Below are 21,488 nucleotides of genomic sequence, written 5' to 3'. Positions count from 1 at the left end.
TTTATAAAGGCATTGTATTATGCTAATTACATGTTCCAGAAAAGGTAATCCACAGGTATAAACCGATAAATATGACAATCAATATTTTAAAGATATTCAAGTTCAAGGCATTTTCAAAGAGGTACATCCATCTGCCTCAGAGCAGAACTACCCTTTGTAAATCTAAAATGAACAAATTCCACATTTTCCAATTTCTTCTAAATAAGAAAAAAGTCACCTCTTTCTGTTACCAAACATTACACTGTATCTTGCACAATTAACATACAGTAATCGATGATGAAAATGGAACAAAGGATCAAAGGGGAGGTGCGCGTCCGCTCTTGTGAAAGTATCACACAGAGAAACGGAGAGCGGATACGGAGTTTGTAAAAGCGAAAAAAAGTCCACAGATAATGTGTACATTAATTTATGTAATATTCCACTCTTTCCGTAATACACGCCAAGACATGATTGAAACAAAAACCTCGCCCACCGCGGATACAGTAACGCGTGCTTTGCGCACGTCTGAAACAATACAATCAGGAGAAAACGAAAGCTCGTTAAACTCGGTAACAATTCGATTCGGTATACCACACCAGTGTGCGCGTGATACATCGACAAATGTAATTACACAACGAATTTTCTCTATTCGATCACACAGCAAGTGTCCTTTCGGCTTACAACGATAATACAGGCGTGTGTACGATCTGGGACATGGAGAAAAAAGAAACGAAAAGCGATATTTACTCGATAGGGGAAAGAAATCATCCCTAAAACGTGTCACATCCGATCCCGTGATGATTACAATACGCTCTTTCGCTCTAATCGATAGAAAATAATTTTACGGAACCGCGTTTCTCGGGAACACTATGATCTACGAATACAATGGAAACGTGAAAACCGAGGAAGGCTCTGTGTTTCTGTGTACGTATCCTGCGTGTATGTCGAGTGTGTGTCGCTTTATAATTCGTTTTTATCATTCGACGCGAGTTCGCAGGCGACGAAAAAAGAAAGAAAGAAAAATGAAAAAGAAAAGTATGTTAAACTCGAATTTTCTGTCGTGTACGTAAAAGATACTTTCGCGTGATTTTTGTCCGTGTATTCTGTGTGTAACCGCGTGTACGTGTGTGTATACGTGTGTCGAAAGGACAGGAAACGAATTCAGTCGTAACAGCTAGCGTATTTTTTGTTTTCCATAGCACATACATTCATTATACGTAGATTGTTCATAGCTTAATGTGGTTCCTCTATCATCTTTTTTTTTGGTTTATAGCAACAGCGAATACACTAGAGCTTTTTTTTTGGTCAGATTAACAAACGAACTCGCGATTTCAATCTGCCGTCGATACGTCGATTATGCTCACGCGTGCCGGATGTTGACCATGACCGACTAAGCCCTTGCATCATTGGCAGGTTGCCGGATTCGTTTTGTACAGATGGAAGACCATAGTCTCATCCGACAATGACCGGTCTACCGGTTGAAGGAAAATTTTGCATTTGCCCTGGCGAAATGTTTCTTCAAATATTTTCTTCTTTTTCCTTCGCGCGATCGGATACCTCATGACTGAGAAGACCTACAAAGTAGCTATAAGAGATGCAGGAGCGTATTTCTACAAGCGTCTCGTCTCGAAAAACGCAAAATTAAAAGACCTCGCGCACATCTTCTATTACCATTTGACACGTTTTCCGTACTTTTGACGCGACGGTTCGCGCGCGAAACGAATTGTCGAATTGATCGAATGGCTATGTTTCGATCGATCGAAACGCACGCGACACGTTTTATTCTCCCTTTCTTTCTATCTCTATTCTCTCATTTCGCTTATTTTCTTCCCTTCCCCCCAAACCATTCCCTTAGTATTAATATTCCTAACAAGGACGATCGCTTCTATTCCTTAAATGTCCGGCATGTAACGAACAGCATCCTTCCTTCGACGCTCGGAATAACGATTTGTTTGTTTCGCTTCTTTTCTCCTTTCTCTCGTTTTTAGTCCTACATTTACAGTATTATATACAACTGTTTGGCACCAGAATTGTCTCTTAATCGAATCGATGCCAATGAAAAGTCCAATATGAACACGATCCACGACGTGTTATATACGACCGCGACGACGCGTTCGTTCACTCCCTACAGCCAATCGAACAGCCGCTCTTCAAAATCCACCGTCTTCCTTTTTCTCTTTTGCGTATACAAATCGTTTCTGGGAAGCTCGACGTTTTTGTAGATGTTACGCCAATCTTCTCCTTCTGCAATTTCTTTTTCGGTTCTCTTGCCTTTCCTTCAACCAGAACCGGCCCTGCGTATCGAGAGGCGATCCAAACAGCGTTGAAAGTGTTAACACGTTAGAAGTTCCTTTTGGCATAGTTTAGAAATGTACATGTGTGTCCATCTTTGCTCTCGAACCACGTTATCTGTGGAATGTGTTGCATACCAGTGGCTGCGGCAAAAATTCTTTCTTCTTGGAAAGAGCCTTTTGCCGGAGCCGGAAAATGAGGAACGTCATTGCCAAGTCGCCTTCGAACATCTCTTTTAGCTTCGACGAATTGTTCGGAAAATCGTATGAAATCGTCGTGCACTGTCGGTTACAGTCGAGACGAGTTGGCAAAAACGTTCCACCGCCGTTTTAACGTCTACCAAACGCGTTACATCTTAACCCTTTCCCTTCTCCGATAAGTTTTCTCTCGTTTCCACGTTTTCGTTCCTCTTTGTTCGTTTCTTTTTTTCCTTTGTTTTCTTTTATTATCTCGTATTCTATGAAATGTGTGACTGACTGCCACTGGTATTTGTTTCATTTTTTTTCTTATAAATTCCAGACTGCCCAGCAGCCAGACGCACAACAGTTATCACAACTTAAAATCGTAATACTAATACATTACTCTTTTGTAAATATATTAATATTTTTAATCATAAATATTTTATGTATATATATATATATATTTATATTTTTTAATATATATATATTATATTAATAACAACTGATTTTGTATTTGTTCGATATTCGTGATTACGGGTTTCGTATGATGATACTTACTGTGACTTAGTAAAATACCATACGAAATGTCATGTACAGTTTACAGTTCACTTCCTTTGATCGTTTTTCGGGACTAAATAACCAACTATACAACGTAAATGCGCAATGTATGGCTGTCAAGCGAATAAACAGGGGAGAAACTTCGTTCAATACTGTTGCTTTTCTTTGGTAACTTTATCTCGTGATTTTTTTTTTTTTTTACTACTCTATCGCGTATAACTCCTTCTTTCATTCTTTTTTTTTTTATTTGATTCGCTCGCTTTCTCACTCATCCTCTCTCTCTCTCTCTCTCTCTCTCACGCTCTCTTCTTTTACATACACACGACACGTTTCTCTCTCACTCTCGTCTTTCGCGCTCGCTCTCTTCTCTTCATCATCGTCTCTGGTTTGTTTTCTCGCTTTTTTCTTTACTAAAAAAATATCGATCAAAGCTACGTACAATGCTATATAATGATTATTAACATTTAAAAATGAGATCTAGTTATTTCATCCTAGCAACTCGGAAGGGGACATTAAAGATTACTTGAGTTTATAATGAAGTTGTCCATTGGACGAGCATTTTTGTTCTCGTTCTTCATCTTCTTCTTCTTCTCCGTCCTTTCTTCTCCGTTCTTAACAGTCACAGCTTCAATTTGTAGCGCGCCGTGATTTATCCTGGCATATTTTCTTTTTTTGGTTTTTTTTTCTTTTTTACTTTTATTCCTGGAGCGGTTCTACTTGCGTCTTTTTTTTTGTTTTCTCTTGTGATCAAAGACAATTGTATTCACGTACGTGTGTAGATTCTGTTCTGTGTATGTGTACTATGTCTCGCGTATGTGGTATATACGTGTTGCTGCTGTTTCTGTTTGTGCTTACGTATAAGTTCGTACAGCGCGTGACCGTGGTCAAAGAGACGAATTTCGAGGCCGATTTCGTTTGTTGCGTGTTGTGTCAAAACCGTGCTGCTTGCGTGTGCAAATACGTGGTACTCATGGCGTGGCATCCTCGTTCTGGTTGTACGAGAGACAACATTCGCTCACTCAGAAGATTTCAGACTCCGTATCGTTCGAGGACGTGGCCTGAAGTGCCAGCTGCATGCTGGACTCTGTGTTACGCCGTTTCATTTTACCCTTGGTCTTCTTCAGCATCGTGGCCTAGGAAGGGACAGGATCACAAGGGGGCGCGCACAAAGGAACAAATATAGAGATTGTAATATGTCAATGCCAAGTGACCAAAGTGAAACGACATGTTCGGTTAAACACAGCTAGAACATTCCGCGGGCCAAAACACTGAGAGATAAGGATGCCAGTGAAACAAGTAGTCCGGTAGAATTCTATTTATCTGAACCGGTAATGGTAAAAATTAATTTCTTAGTTCGTATAACAGAGATTAGTGATTTCTTTTATTCTACCTTCCTTTTCGCTTTATTGTAATACTGGGCACAACAGCGGACACGAAAAGAACTCGCACATCGTTGTACTTATCAGAGAATTTACATGCTGGCCGATTAGATCAAGTGTTATTTAATTTTCTATCGTTTAATGATACATTCGTTAATTGGAAAAATTGCACGCTGTGGAAATGAAACACATGGAACTTGATAAAATACGCGCCATTGAGAAATAAGGACGTACCTTGGTACTTTTTGCAGTCAATGAAGTATAATTTACCGAATGTCCAGCTGGACAAATTGTAAAGTACAAATTAAATAATAATAATAAAAAAAAGAGAAACTGAAGTATTAGAATACCCATTGACGTTTAGTACGAACTGAGTACTTTTCGTTGCTTTTAGTTTTCAGTTACTTTATTCGAATTATATGTAAAATTAATTAATACTTATCGTAAAATATATTAATCGATTGATTAGAAAAGCAGATGACGTGAAATTTGTTAAAGTTCTGTAATGAATATATATAGTAGGTGTTCCAATACTTTCGGACCGGCAGAATTTCTCGTTCAGATAAAAGGAATTCTCTTGCAAAATTATTTGCTGACTGATGATGTTAGTGAATGATTTTACAATTATATATCGAGTATTCGTGTAGAATTCATTGCAACTTGTGCAATTTTGCAAATAACACTAGCTCAATTTGTGCGAGTTGAGGTAATTACGTAAATGATTCCTTTCCGTGGTCAATTAATTAAAATTTCATTTCAATTAACGGAGTTCAGATAAATAGAGTTCTATTGTAAAAGTAAAATGAAAAATTAATCGACGCTCGAAGGATCAACGATCAGATGTTGGGGTTTTAAACGATTGATTAACGATACGATTAATATCGTTTAGCTCATTATCTGCCTTAATCGTTGCTTGTGGAAAGGGATTATGGATAAATTTTGGATAAGCAAAAACGTAAGCAAAATACGTATATACAGGCTGTCTCATAAAATTGAGCTAAGCGATAATTTTAGAACGTAAGAGGTTGAAAATAAAATTGTATTAGAAAAAGACAAACTGACTTCAGAAAGTGCATCGTGTGTTTGCATTGGAAATGGTGCTTTAAAGATCGAAGATAATCTTCAATTCTCTTCTTTTTTTCGCTGAAGCATATATCGTATCCTTCTATACAATTGATAATTTTGTTATAAAGAAATATCGAGGTACTTGCGTGTAAAAACGATTAGATTAGTGATGAAAAGTAGATAGTAAAGATAAAGTTGTAACTTTGCAACATTTAGCGTATGAAGGATGAGGAAAGCACGTGTAAATACACATGTTGCGTGTTTTAGAAAAATATCATTTGAAAAAACACCCTGCATATCTAGTGTAAGGATAAGCGCGTCTACCAATTAATAAGCTGGAGATTTTGATAATGAAATTCCTTTTATACTTCAACATATTTCACATATTACTTAAAAATGATGGTTCGATAAAATAAATCATACTCTTTTAAAAAGACGCGTAAGATCCTTCGAGCGTTCATTATTGAAGCTGGGAAACACCATTTGAAAGAACGAGAATAATAAAATGATGTACGGTGTTGCGAAAATGTACAGGTTTTATAAGATTTTTAAAATATATACAGGATGCGATCGAAAGTTATATTTATAACCATAACTGTATGTATATACATATATATATGTAGCACATTTCTAAATTCGATGTTTTCCGAAAATTAAGCTTCGAACAAAGTAAGTATTTTCTATATATCTATTTCTCTTTTTCGCAAGCAATCACTTCGTGCTCACTTGTATATAGCTTTCAACTGCACACTGAATATATATGTATATTTGCTTTCATTTTTCTTCAAAGTACAGGGTGATTGTCACTGCTTATCGTATAATGTTTCTAAAATATTGATAAAATTTTGTCGAACCTTTAACTTTTCACAACACTGTTTTACGACAAGCTTGAATTGCGCTGAACATTTAGGCGTGAGCGTAATTGATAAATTCTTGGACGCTAAGATCTGACAACGTTGAGTCAACAAATTCGACATTACATCATGCGTCAAGTAAATAACTCTAATTGAAATTTAAAATTATTATCAAAATCATACAGATAACGGAAGAATCTTAAGACCTTAAAACCTTCCTGATATTCAACACGTTATTCAACGCTAGAACCATCGACGACCAAAGTATCAAAATATGGAATGGATAAAAATGGCAAAAACCTCCGGATAAAAATGTATTTGCAAATTCGTCAAACTTCCGTAACGATTTATGAATTCGTTATTACGACGATTCTGGTAATACAACCAATGCTACGGTCAATGCTACTGAAATAAATTGCGTTTCAATTTTTCTGGTAACCGGTTTTTCGATCGGGAAGAGGATCTCTTTGAAATCACGAAACCTTGATCTTAACTTTCTTAAAAACCAAATAGAAAGCCACGACATTGTGATTTCATCTGAAACCAGATGGCCTTGGAAATGTAATCTTGAGAGCTAGGAGACTTTGACGCTGTCCAAAAATTTATCGTCCATCCACACACATCGACGATACTGGCACAGAGAGCTACATGCGGCGGAAACATCGAATGGAGTGTTACTACACAGGAAGTACATGTACGTGTGTGTTTGTGTTTGATCGTAATGATCGCACCGAAACTCCCCTGTATCGTATGCAGCGATAGTGCACGATACGAGGTGGAGCCTAGGCGGAGCACTAATTGAAAATTTCGTGTCTAATCGATCGACATAGACCGCAGAAACTGCGTTCTAGCTTTTGTTGCTACACTCGTCCGTGCTCTTGCTCCCCACCCCATTAGCGGGTGGAATCGAAGGTTCGGTATTCCGACGCTTGATCTTATTTTTCTTCAACATGGTAGCCTGGAGCGAACAAAGGAACAAGGAGACATTAGTTTTTGTGTGCGATTAGGGGTGGGAATGCATGCGCTGCCGGACACCAGCGGTTGGATCACGCTCTTATGGTGTCTGAGTAGAGCGTCATGGCAAGTTAGATCTAGCAGATAGTGCAGGTAAAGATGCAAGATCCTGCAGAGAGTCAACGTGCGACAAATAGATAGATAGGCCCCATCGTTCTATCGAAATTTCATGGGCTATCAGAGTTCTCTTGTAAGTTTGCAGTAATACGATTAGCCAAATTTTTAGAGACCGTAAATTAATAATGGTAATTAAATTGGTGGTAAAATAAACGAGGTCACGTAAATTTGATGAATTACAAGTCAGCTGGTTATCTTATCTGACGTAAAATTGTTGATTTATAAAGACCGAATGTAGAATTTATCACTCGAAATTTGTCAATTCGAACAGCTTGATAATTTGAAATGTCAAGCAATGAAATTTAGATAACTCGAGTTTCATCGAGTAGCCGGAACGTGTTACAGATTGTACGTCTGAATTTGAAATGCCAGTAAAGTTCAATGTTTCGGGACGAGTGGATGAAATCCAGGCTGCAGTTCTGATCTTTAAGAAGAAATAATAAATAATTCATAGTTTTATACTCCAGTTAAAGAGATTACGCTTGGTATTATTCGCGCACGTGGGCGTTCGTGAATGTCAAATCAGAAAATAGATTGATATCTCAGTTTCCATTAAACTGATTTCTGCGAATCAGCAAACAAACTATACTTACAAACGTGACACAATTTCCGTGAATATGTAACGTGTAAAAATGAGATAGAAGAAGAGCGGAAAATTAACAAATTTGCGTTGCATCCGTTCTGTTTTGTATTTCGATAGAATTATGGGTTCATTACGAGTGCCTGTGAAAAGATTACCTTTAGCGCTGACTTCAAAACTACAATATTCCCTGGACTCTGAACCCACGGTTCTCCGTCCACTTGTACTGGTATATCAGAGTGCAAATAAATCTTTATATGTCCTCCCTATGAAACATTCAAAACCAATTTCTTGCATCATATCACTGTATCATATTATATTTATAAAATAAAAGATTACTTGCTAATACTTGCCATTAGGCTTAATACTATTATTCGTTGGGAACTTAAAGCTTAAAGTAATAAGTATTTAAATTTTGAAACACATAGTACGTACATATATTATGCTATATGTACACACTGAGTATTTTTATCGTCCTAAGTATTCGACGTTATATACAACGAAGATCTTATTTTTAATTTTCCTTTCAATTGGATCTACGGCTGCATTATGCATTGCGAAATATCCTAACAAAGCTAAGAATAGGATTTAAATTCACCTGCGCTATCCTCATCGCTGTGCGAAGACCAGATTGAATTTGTCCAAGGTGTATTACACCTGTAACTCCAACTACCTCCAACATTCCATCTCCGTGGTTCGGTGTATAAAATTGATCTTCCTTCGTATCTGGTCCCCAGGGATTTGCCCCAGAACCCCAACTACAATATAGTAGATTTTAAATGAAATTTAATTGTACATTCTCTGTACCTGTGATGTTGTAAATGCGAAAAATCTTGCTGATAAAAAAATTATTATCTGAGCTCTAAATCATTAATACTCGATTCATCGAAGGATTAACGAACTCCCTACTTAGATAATTATTATTAGATCGTGGATTTTTATGCATAATTTGTGACAGATGTTACATGTCCAAAGTACAACGCTTGTTCAAATAGTGAGTGAGACAAATCCTTGCTTAAGTTTCATCTGTTTAGTAGCGTTCCAAAAAAAGTTACGAATTTGCATAAACATCCGCAATCTAATTATTAACGAATGAATCACCTTAAAATGTTTAGAATAATTATTCCCTCGACTTGAGGTAATTCAACGACTCTGCCGTCCACTTCTAATCGAATTTCTTTATGCAAATCTTTGCACGGTTTCCGTTTCACCATTTTTCGCAAGCCCATTGTCACGTATACTCCCTTGTTACGCAACCTGCTCTTGAATTTGTTCGGATTTTCTTCCCTTGCGTTGTGAAAGTCTAAACACAAATCGGCGTCGATACCGATACCAAAGTAGTTATTCATCACGAGTATTTGCGTATTGTCTTCGCTAGTAGCACCTGCGCCTGTAATATTTACGTATAAAATATTCGTATTTCATATTCATTTGACACCTTCATATTCATAGCGTATTATAATTTTCATAATGTTTCGTGATTTATAATTTTTACGTGAATATATCTTTATTAATTTCCTTTATTAATTCTCCGTCATTTAACTTTCGTCAGATACAATTGTTTTATACAAATGTCAGATTTTTGAACGACATAAGAGTACAAAAATAAAATTTATTCATTATTAATGGACACGTGAACTATCAACTTCGTAATTCCTTTAGTTGATGATGGAAATTATTTTTGATGTTATTCACCTCCTGTATTGGTAGCCGACTGTTTATCTTCCTTGTCTTCTGTATGAAATACAACGGTCCATCTATCCAATAAGGATTCCTCCGCATCGATTACATCTCGGAGTAAATTCAAGGGGTCTTCGTCGCCGGTGTAACCGGAACCCCAGCATAGGACACGCGCGAGGTCATTTCCGGTTCCTAGGGGAACGATGGCGCAAGCAGGTGAGGAACATTCACTATCCTGTCCCACGTTGTCCAAACATTGCAGGACCCATCCTATCGTTCCATCACCACCACAAACCAAGATTTTGTAATCCTTTATGTGACGGAAAACGTAGAGACTGCAATACAACGGCGATGATTATAATAAATTACTATAGTTACTATCTTAGAACTAAATTCTTCTCTATTTTTATTTCTAGAAAATTTTAATTAAACGATTTAAATTCTACCAGATCTTTTCAAATCAATCTTAATTCATTTACAATTGCACGTTTTAACTATTCTTAAGGTATGTTGTTTCATAATACTTCTAAAATCTGGTAAACTGCCAACAAAGTATTCTATAATATTCAACGTATATTATAAATTACGAAATAGATATGACATTGTATTTTTAACATAAACTGTAGGTAAATATTAAGTAAGTATATTCAGATAGATATTACGAGTATCTACCTGTTAATTCAGAAGTGAGCTATCAAACACTTTTAGAATTGTATAGTTTGTTCTTTGCATACCCAGGAAGTGGACCTCCATTGTCGAGATCAAACACTTGATACGGATTCAAAAGTTTTCGGAAGCTGGAGATTAATTGAAGTCCCTGGCAACCGCCAGATTTCACGTTCACGAAAACGAGTAAAGGTTGTACCCCTGGGGGCACCATGCTTGGCTCGATACTTGGTAGTAGCATGACTACAACAACAAAAATATTATGGCGATTGTAGTACAAAAAGGTATTTATACATGCATGTATAATGTTAACTCATTGCCATATTAATATTTTAATGGCTAGATATTTCAGAATGTCTTATTAAATTTTTTCTCAACATTTTGTTTTTCTGTCCGCAATTCTCATTTAGAGTTTTCCTACGCGTGAAGTGCGAAACGTTAGAAAGAATGAGAATTAATAAACTACATTTTACCAAGAAGCCACAGGTAGACTGTGCATGCCAATGAATTAATTAAACTAGATAGAATAAAAATACCTAAAAGATGTTTGTCCTCATATTTCGATTCTCTCAACGTATACAACGCCGTGACTGCCTTGTTCGAGTCCTCGTAAATGATTACCATCGAGCCATATTCATAGTATATTGGACCGATAAAGGAGAATTTATTTTCTGAAAATGTGCGAAACAAGTGATCGTTACACGTGAAATTAATTATCGTAAAGTATTGTTTAGATATTGAAAGAATTACCTTTGCCTAAGAAATCGGTCAACATGTTTTCGTAACACCTTTCGGAGAGATTTGGTGGCAAATTGCCGACGAACAAAGCTAAATTAGGGCCATGGGGATCTTGCTTTAGCTGAAGGTAAAATCGCATCAACTCCATTTGCCTGATCGAATCTTGGCCCAGTTGTTTCATAATTTCCCATGGCTTCTCGTCACGAGCCAAAACTCTTTCAGTGACTAGATAAACGTAATAATAATTTTCCTATAGAATTATGTCTGATTATAATTATCAAATAGTATCGAATCAATCCACAAGTTTGTGAATATCTTTAGTTATAACAAAGCAACAATAAAAAGATCTATTTCTAATTTGAAATATGGTAACTATTATTTTCTCTTGTGGCTTTCAGATTCTAGTTCCGTAAAATAACTGTTATATATCTGTTTTCAGCAGATATACAAAAATGCGCACGAATATATGATAGGAACGAGGAATTAAATTATATCTTCAGACATATATCTAGTCTAGTTTCATCGCCAGTAACGTTTACTAACTAATCAATTCTACTGTGAATGCAATTTTTCATATAGCGAGTTAGAATTTCAGATTGAATTTGAGATTTACCACCGCGATCCAGAAGAATCTCGCTGCATCTGTAATCTTCCGATTTAAAATTTTGCAAACCGAACTTCTGAAGCGCTTCTTCGATTAAGTCCGCAACAGTTGTTGCTTCTGTGACAGACACCATACAGAACGACTCTGACACCTGTAGTTTGCCTGGATAGACGCGTACCTGTCCGCTTTCGCTATCCCTGAAATTATCAAATCATATTTCAATGTTTGTAATGTTTTCGATTATGTTGGATTATTATGGAACGCGTTGCAAAGTTTCTAGATCGAAACTTACTTGAACCGTAAGAAGACAGCCGGACGTTTGCCCTCTCTGCGATTCAAGTTTAGAACCGGAGTTGGATCGCATAATTCAGTCTCATCCGTGGCATACAGGTCGGTGAGGTAAAAGTTGGCTGAATTTTTTGAGCAAATAGAAATGTGTACTGTTAAGCTTCATGCCGTTTCAATTATAATACAATGTGTACTATCATTAATACATATTTACCATTAACAATATAAATACAAAAATTAGATAGAAATGCAGAAATTAGATTAGATCATAGAAGATATAATTGGAATATAATTGCAATGTATTTGTTTAATTTCTTTCTGTTTTAGCTATAATGAGATGTGTAGTATCGTTGATACATATTTACCATTAATAATATTAATAGAGAAATTAGATAGAAATACATAAATCAGATTAGATTATAGAGATTATACAATTGAAATATAATTGCGATAAGTTAAGAAATTTAAGTGAAATATGCTTACGAAATATATATAATAGGAATGTAATTGTAATTATTTAAAATACAGATGAAAGAAATATAATCTTTCAATTAGAGCGAGATAATCCTTGAAATGAATTTCAATGAAAGTACGTGAAAATTTTAAGAGAGAACGTTTCTTTTAAAGATATTAACTCCGATATAATTTGTAGGGGGATTTCAATCTCAAAATGTAAATTTCTCATCACCGATTACAATAAAGATTTTTTCCATTATATGATATTGCTTGAAGCTATTATTAAGAAGTCGTAGTAACATAGCAATTATTAAATTTTTGATGTTTATTCACTTTGTTCAATCGATGGTAAATAGAATATTTTCTACTCTCGAATAATAACAAGATATTTTATAACGAGGCGCTAAGCTTCGAATAAGGAAATACTTTCGAAAAACATTTTAAGCAGAAAGTGCTGTCAAATAGAATAATTATAATATTATCGTAATTAATACGTCATGATCTTTTTGAATTAATCGTAACATTCCGAAATCAAGTGGTATGAAATTGAAATCTAAACAATATCTTTAATTGTTCACTCGGGACAATAGCATGATCGAATATAGAAATATTATATTTTTTTTCATTTATTCGCAGTTTAGAATTAACGGGATTCCATCTCTAATTGAGTTTGCAGATAGAGGAAGAGACAAACATTTAGCATGAAATGTATGACAGAAGAACAATTCCATTGATACAAAACTATTCTGTTTGCAGTTGTCAGTTTGATCTTTACGTAGGAGTAAAATATAATGGTCAACTGTTTTGTTACTGTGGGCGTATAGATACATCCGACAGATTGAGTTCACGTAAATGCTATTGACGCACGTATGTGCGTGCAAATTTGTTCCTAAAAACATCATTTTTCTAAACAATTCACAATGTGTTAAGCCTTATCAATATACTCTCGACGAATATGCTCTCCCTGACAGTGTAATATTTATTTGAAAATCTGTTCGGTAGTCACACATTTATTCGTTATATAACATTAATAAAATGATTAGAATTGCTGATAACAAATATACATGTAAATCTAATTGAAAATTATTAACATAAATTGGCGATAAAACTTCTTTACGATTATTTCTTTTCTTTCCTTTAATCCTGCTGCAGTCTTCGAATAATTTTGACTTGAATTTGTTCCGAATTTTATTCTCGTTTTAACGAAATCACTCGCAAGAAATTGAAACAAAAGAGGAGGCATACAAATAACGATTATTTCGTGTGTTTCTCAAAGTTAAACAATTTGTTATCGATGGAAAAATTCAAAGAACACACCAAAAATAAATACAATAGGCCACGTTAATACAGATGCGATTCATTCTGAAATCTCGTTTTTATAATAACACTTCGTTCTATTATAGTTTGAAATTAAAATATATATTTAGAGGAAACCCATTTCTCAGAGTCTAGAGCAAAATTTAATTTACATTCGTGATACAGAATTAATTTGTTTTACTTTTTATATATGTTAAATTATGACTGGACTTTTCCTAATAAAGAGAATAAACAAACTAACACTCACACAAAAAAGGTAAACCGCGATTGTCATAGCATTTTCATTTGTCATAGTTTTTTGCCATATTCTAACTTTATTAGTAAACACTGTTCATTAATTATTACCATTTCACTGCACAGTGTACTACAAGTGTTCCATTCTCAGAGTCAAAAATCACATAAAAGAGTAAAATAAAAGAAACACTTTTAATTCGTCAAGTCTTGTATCCAAAAACACTCAACAAACACGAAACTAAAATACTAGAAATATTCCGTGTTCCTCATTAATTATCTCCTGTTAATTGCACTAATGAACAGTCTGTTGATCTCCATGCAAATTCATAATTTCATGAAAATTACTAAAAGAAATGAAATATATATATAGAAATTTCTTTCACTTATTATAATATTTAGTATCTTGTTTTAGATATTTTATACCTATATATCTGTATATTATTTGGTACATACTCCGTAACGTAATCATCCAGCGCTACAATACTATATTTTCATGTAATCCAAGATTATGAACAATGCTCGTGTGCACGTTGTCTTTCATGTTACCTTGCACGGCAACATTTTTACTCGATTAGCTTCAACAACTATGTCGTTTTCCAAATTTTAAAACAAGTCGTTTCGTATGGATTTTGGATTCACCTATTGGTTAACATAGTTAGTATAGTGCTGCTCGTATAATAAATTTGACAAGCGGAAGATACATAACGATTCATATGTCGTTCTGATAATTATAAAGCTTAACAATTTCTAGCTTTATATTTTGTACTTTTGAATGTTCCTCTATGACGTATGCACTCCAGAGCGGAAAGATTAATCTTCCAGTCGTGGGCGATGCTCAAATCGCATCTACATGTCCCATTAATAAATATATCTATTTATTCTGCAAATTTCGTCAGGTCACGTTATTATCCTTATGATAAACCTATAGAACTTTAAACGATTTTTGTATAGAAAATTCCTACAAGGCGTTATGATACACGCACGTTTAAATTCCAATAAAATTGTTACAGTTGTAAATGTAATCACCTCTACTCGGTGTCTCGAACTCATACTCACCACCGGGGTAATTTAACACTACGGTTACAACGATTATGATTTTCTAATATGAAGATCAGTCGCGGCTAGAGGGTTAAGAGAAGATATCTCATACGTACTAGGATCTTTCGTAATGTGAAATGCACGAAGTGCTGATGTCAGGACCTGTTCGGTGGTAGCTTGCCGGGGCACCGAGATCACGCGAAATATCCGTCGTCTGAGGGAATTGTCGCCATCGTACACTTTGACCATCTCTATAAAAATAAGGCAGATCGGTAACAGGTCGACCATGGAGGATCAGCCACATGAAACGTATTGAAATACCTTCGTCACCTCTTTCTTTATCTTCTTTCTCCTTTGGAGAACGCGGATCACGACTGTGCGTGCTACTCGTTGATTCGCCATTGTCACGATACTTTGTATCTCCGCTGCTAAACTCTTCCGATATGCTTCGCGCTGTAAAAGAAATCGGATGTTCGTTCCTGTAGCTTGGGCGAGTCAGGCTCACTGACGTATCAGCTGGTGAACTTAATAGCATCGTACAGCACATCGCGATACAGTAGCGCACGTTTAAATTCCAATAAAGTTGTTACGGTGGTTAACTGGAACGTCTGTTCGGTGTTTCGAACTCGTTCTCTCATACTCTACTCTCTGCCAGTGTAGTTTAAGATTACGATTACAGCGAATGCGTTTTCCGATCAACCTAACGTTTTCACGAATACGTCGCAAGAAACAGATACAAAGATACTCACGACAATTGCTACGTCGTTCTTCAGATCTTTTGTTAGTAAGAAGGACGCATTGCTGCGATCGTAGCGTAAACTTATCGACGAGGAACGAATTAATTACAGCGAGAGTAAGGGAGAAATATATCAGGGGACTCTTAATAATTTTACACAAGTCACAGGTTACGAGTTACCAATATTGATAAATACTCTTGCTTGACAGTGGCAAGTTTCATAGTAAATTGTATTACTTAGTAAATTACTAGCGAAGATTACGGATAAGAAATTATTCATTATAATTACCGTATCTGACAAAGCAATTATGAAATTATAAAAAGGAAGTCTAGAATTGAAAACTTTCAACTTGTCGATTTATTAGTATCGAATTACCATTGGTAGATTATCGTGCAAGAAAGGCTCTCCCCATAAGTAATTTCTTCTTTTGTCTTACATTCTGAATTTCTAAAATCGAACAGTAACTATCTGTCATTCTTCGGCTAGTTATGCTATAAAATTCTTCCTATTTGTTATCAACGAATTGAATGAATACGATATAATGTTTACGTTGTAAAATTATGCAAATAACCGTATTACTTATGGAATGATCTATTGTCATATCTTTCTCCCCTGTTCTCGCTGGATTCATTTCTTTTTCTCTCGTCAACAGATTCAAGAGTTCTTCCAGAACGAAATCACTATACCTGTTTGCTGAGAATTACGATATAAATTCTCGACTTATTGTAATTTAAGCAAACACTACTGTACTTAGGTGTAAGATAAATGCATCGTATCGTTTATTGTTTTTTTTTCAACTACCATTAAAAGATGCAATATATGTATATATATATACACACATATATATGTATATGTAAATATATATATATATATATAAATATATTTATACGCTTGGCAATCATTACTCAGATAACATTAATGGTGTATGGTAAGAAAGCATCTATAGAAAGTAGCTATGACACTTTCCGGGTTCAAAGTTCTTTTACGGGAATCATACGGAAGTACAGCGGATCAAACGTGTCATCCGATTTGGACGTTTGTACCAAAGGTACTACAGATTGGTATTATTGCTATTATTGAAGCGCTAGTATACGGAACTGAATCAATTTGATATCGACACATGGTGGCTTGGATTACGTAATATCAGTGAAGCTTACGATGTGAGATGTTCTGAAACTTTAGTGCATAATTTTGTCTCGAGGCTATTTTATGTATGTCAGACGAAGCAGTTGTAAATGTCTGTTTCGTTTATTTTACGAAAGTAATAAATAAGGAAGAAACTTAAAGCGAGTCCGTGTTCTAATTTCGATATTTCTATTCCTTCTCGCTTCTTTGATGAATTTTGATTACGGGCTAAACAATCCTCCGCACTATGAATCGTACGGGCAACAAATAAATAAAAGATCACCAATGAGGGATAGAATTGCAATTAATATATTATATTATGCACTAAATATTTCAGACGTTCTACAAGGTGCATTGTTTCTGTGCGATAATTGCTGCAATGATCATACTCATGTGAGATGTATTAAGGCAAGAAAAAGGAACGAAGGCGGATAGAAAAGGAACGAACTAAGGTGTTACATATACTGCGCTACAATGCAAAAATGTTGGCACTTTCACATTTTCTTTCAAAGAAAGTTCGAAGAATAATAAGTGACACCTCTTACCATCGGGCACGATGGGTTTGCAGAACACACATGATAGGAAGATTTATTCACAGTAGCATTCTTGCAACTTCATTTGCACTGCATAGTGTTGTGACAAGCGTCACGGGTACTCGTCATAGCATCCAGAGGGCTGAGTGTGTGTGTGTGTGTGTGTGTGACAGTACATGCACCGAGAAGCAACACATACACACATGCTAGAAACGTAAATGTTAAAGAGAACGAAATAACAAACATTCATAGAGATCAACGTGACGTGAGATACGACTTTTTCTTTTCTTTTCTTTTTCCAATCGTTTGATTGCATCCTACGCCCGTTGAAATGTAAATCGCTCGGTTAATATGCGTCATCAGAAAGTATTAGCGTGTAGTTGTAACACGAGATTTTACGTGTTGGAAAGAAAAATAAATGACGCGATTATGTCTTATTTTATACATTGTTAAGAAGATTAATCCATATAAACAAACTTTTAAAGGATTTCTTATTAGATTAATTATTATTTACTGTCTTTTAAATGATAATTGCCTTGTTAGGTGTAAGTAGAGGCAAAATAAATAACGCGATTGTGTTTATTTCGTTTAATACGATAATCTTCCTTATATTTTGAAACGTTGATAATATGTTTATTAAGGAAGTTAGTTCGTATAGTAAATCTTTGAAGGGTACTTTAGTTGCATTAATTATCTGCTTCTTTTAAAAATAATTATTGTTTTGGTAGTTTTGAGCAGAGAGATAACACGGCATGATTCAGTTTCTTTTATTATTACAATAAAAAAAATATTCATTATACTTTTTGAAACAAATTGGTAATGTACTTATGAAGATAGTTAATTCGCGTGAAAAATCTTTGACAAATATTTTATTAGACTAATTATTATTTGTTTTCTTTTATAACAATAGTTATTGTTTCGTTAATTATATGCCGGATAGTATTAGTATTAATTAATTCAGCTTTAGACGAAATTATGCTACAGAAGGGTGGAGTTAAATTTGTGTTACCTAATTTTATCGTGCACTGATTCGTAAAATGGAATTAAAGTTGATAGAATTAATATTCATCCAAACGATGAACTGTATTAAATTTATAAAAACATTGAAATATCTTTGTATAAATCGATTTGTAATTTTTTAAATGGTTGTTCAACGATCTTATCGTATTGATTATGTAGCAGTATATGCATATTCGATGCAGATCAAGGTTTTAGTAAAACGATAATGTATTCCTTATATGTGTACGCCAAAATCAAGAAAAATTCAGTGGTTCAACATACTGAATTTAGAAAAATATTGAATCATGTAACTTTATATAAACATATGTATGAGATTACACATAAGAGTCTTAAAGAAATTATCAAATTATCAAATTTGAATTAAAAAATTATTAGATTCAAATAAAAAAGTTATTGAATTATTAAATTACTAAAATGAAAACATCTTTAATTTTCCGCACCACTTTTTGCAATGCTCGGGAACGAGATGTTTTATTATATTATGCAACGATGATTTGCATTGTTTCTTAAATATTTTAAACAATAATACCCATCTGTCATCATTTTTTCAAATTTTTTATTTTTGCAATGACGTAAAACCATAAGATTGTAATACACGTAATGATAAAATAACATTTTAACATTGTCATAAGCGACAATAAAACTTTGATATTAAGTATGTGGAATAAAACGTGGTTTTCATAATGTTTGTGGTATTATTATACTACATGTTTTGTGAGTATTTCAATAAGAAATATATCATCGGTTTAATATCGTTGTTTTAATTAACGTTTAATCGATGATATAGTATCATACATGCTTTTTATATGTAATTTGAAGTTACGTGTTTTTGCTTATAATCAGGGAATACTGTTAAAATTTTGTAATACGTTAAATGCTTATGTATAGTTATGTAGCTTACAATTTATAATTAATATTTTACAGTAATGTATAAAACTTACGCCATCTTAAACACAAAAAGTTCATACAATCAAAGCAAGCGCATTAATTGCAGTGCTTCGAATAAATACCTTAAACAAGATAAAATTATTGATTTAAAAAGCAGCATTTCCAGATATCCTCTTTTATTGTAAAATAAGATCAAATTGTCAACCCTTTCGGTACTGCATTATTAAAAACTATCACAAAATAATATTCTCTCGTAACTGTTAAACATAATGCTACTGTTCTTCTCTTGTGAACTATGAATAAATTCATCTGATTATTAAATTTAATTACGTAAAAAAGACAAACGCCATACTTACTGCTCTTGATACTTCTAAAAGCTTATTTCGCTTATTCATCCGATCATTACGTAAAAGTAAATTAACTTTCAATTTCTAAGTAATAAATTTAATATAGTTATCGCTACGTATCTATAAGTTTCATAGATAATGTTCCTGTTATCAGTGACATCCGCAAGAAGTTCAGGAGCAAACGGGGATCGCAGGATTCAGAAAAGAATTTCAATAGAACCTTTATGATCCTCCTGTTAACATTAAAATGCACAAAAGGGAGATTTCGTCTGATTATTAATACGTTGACATTGTTTATCAGTAAAATTTGATTGAAGCGGACCTTGAAAAAGTTCGGATCGCGTGAACTAAAGGTTTAAAGCGACTCTCGAACTATCGACACGTTAACAAGCAGAAAGGTCAGAACCAACCCAAGATGCAAAGCGTCGAAATTGTTACAACGTAAAGAGCGTTCGCTTTTTTAAAACAAAAATGTCAAATTGCATAATGTTAAACATACAGCTTCTCTCATCGAGAATGCCTAGGATCAATACAGAAACTTTCATCGAAACATTACAATACGTTTGCTATAAACACTGTTTCTCACAAAACTCGCGTAATATCACGTATGTTTTAATTTCATTGGAAATCAGATGCGAAACTATGACATATTTAAAAATGAAACTTCTTACAAATGCGTCAAAATCTTCTTACGTCATATTATATTCCAATTCCACTAGATCCGAACATAGACTCAGCTCAAATACGCGCTCGATATGTAACTTATACGTTTTCCGCACTATTTTCGTAGAATATCGGATTATTCAGCTGAAATAACATCTTATAGTTGCGTGAATGAAACAGAAATCACATCCACGCTTACCTACCAATATCTCAAACCTCTGCTAGTACCGAAAAGGTGAAATAAAGAAAAAGACGCTTCATCGTGAATACACAATTTTCTTCCATCGTTAAAGATCCAGCGAAAGAAAGAAAAAAAGAGAATAAGAAAATAAGCGACAGAGTTTGAGGCGAAGGAGAAAATGTTAGAAAGCGCGTGAGCGAGAGAAAAGAGAAGAAATGAAGGAAGAGATAGAATAGAAAGAGGAGAAGAGTACAATTAAGAGGAAAATAAGCTGAATGTATAATGTAAAAGAAAAAAAGAAAAAAAAAAAGAAACAATTAATCGCTACGGCAAGTTCCGTTCCGTCCGGTTTCCGGTTTCGCGCTAACATCTCAACATCGATTATGCTCACACAGATGAATGTCAGATGATGGTAATATTCTAGATACCTCGAACATAAGGAGGGGAAGCATGACAATTTCCATGGCAGCTACGTGGCAAAACTAGTGAAAGGCGCCTCAAAGCTTCGGCTAGGCGGCCTGCAGCCCCAATTTGTTCACTCTCAGCGAAATCGAATTGCTCTCCGATGTTATCTTCAAATAGAAGCAAACGGTAGACCGAGTTTTTTTATACGTTTACCATTATACAAGTCTCTGATCTCTACACAATTCCTTTCCCTTTTTCCCTTCTGACCTCATATATAGAAAAAGACACATAAACGCCGGGTGACTGCGATTTAATCGTGCGCAATATTCCGCGTTTATCGACAGATTAAAACGCGATCAATTATTTGTAACGTAGTTGGTTATAACAATTTCAGGAATATTGTTATTCTCTCTTGCGTTGCCGTTCTTTCTTCGTGGATTTTGCTACACCTGAGCTAATCATTCTTATCAGCACACGTTTACAAGTTACAGGTTATCGATATAATTTCTCTTACAGAATAATAGTAAGATCGATAGCAGAACGCGTGAAAT

General features: G+C 34.7%; 1 protein-coding gene and 1 long non-coding RNA gene across 10 annotated transcripts in view; both read right to left on the bottom strand.

The window, feature by feature from the left end:
• Nucleotides 1–390: 390 nt before the first annotated feature.
• LOC100651833 (diacylglycerol kinase theta) overlaps nt 391–21,488 on the bottom strand; it is a 42,906-nt gene continuing 21,808 nt past the window's right edge. For 2 of the 9 annotated variants that reach the window (XM_012307993.3, XM_012307996.3), the window contains exons 6-18: nt 20,961–21,104; nt 15,360–15,491; nt 15,155–15,289; nt 11,998–12,115; nt 11,715–11,902; nt 11,114–11,326; nt 10,900–11,034; nt 10,432–10,606; nt 9,713–10,032; nt 9,119–9,407; nt 8,616–8,775; nt 8,176–8,283; nt 391–4,141 (exon numbers count right to left, since the gene is read on the bottom strand). In XM_012307993.3, the coding sequence (XP_012163383.1) occupies nt 4,028–4,141; nt 8,176–8,283; nt 8,616–8,775; nt 9,119–9,407; nt 9,713–10,032; nt 10,432–10,606; nt 10,900–11,034; nt 11,114–11,326; nt 11,715–11,902; nt 11,998–12,115; nt 15,155–15,289; nt 15,360–15,491; nt 20,961–21,104 (2,231 nt within the window). In that variant the 3' untranslated portion in view covers nt 391–4,027. Of the gene's footprint in view, nt 7,265–8,175; nt 8,284–8,615; nt 8,776–9,118; nt 9,408–9,712; nt 10,033–10,431; nt 10,607–10,899; nt 11,035–11,113; nt 11,327–11,714; nt 11,903–11,997; nt 12,116–15,154; nt 15,290–15,359; nt 15,492–20,960; nt 21,105–21,488 lie in introns of all 9 variants that reach the window. The other 7 variants (XM_003394950.4, XM_012307997.3, XM_048405190.1 and 4 more) reach the window with 5 other exon arrangements.
• Nucleotides 12,968–15,148, bottom strand: LOC125384963. The gene is made up of 2 exons (XR_007223840.1): nt 14,454–15,148; nt 12,968–14,344 (listed from the first exon to the last, which is right to left on the bottom strand). It is a non-coding gene; the product is annotated as an uncharacterized LOC125384963 (long non-coding RNA).

This window comes from Bombus terrestris, chromosome 4, assembly GCF_910591885.1.
Source record: "Bombus terrestris chromosome 4, iyBomTerr1.2, whole genome shotgun sequence".
NCBI lineage: Eukaryota > Metazoa > Arthropoda > Insecta > Hymenoptera > Apidae > Bombus > Bombus terrestris.
Note: the sequence above shows the minus strand (reverse complement) of the source record. Positions and strands in the feature narration are given on the sequence as shown.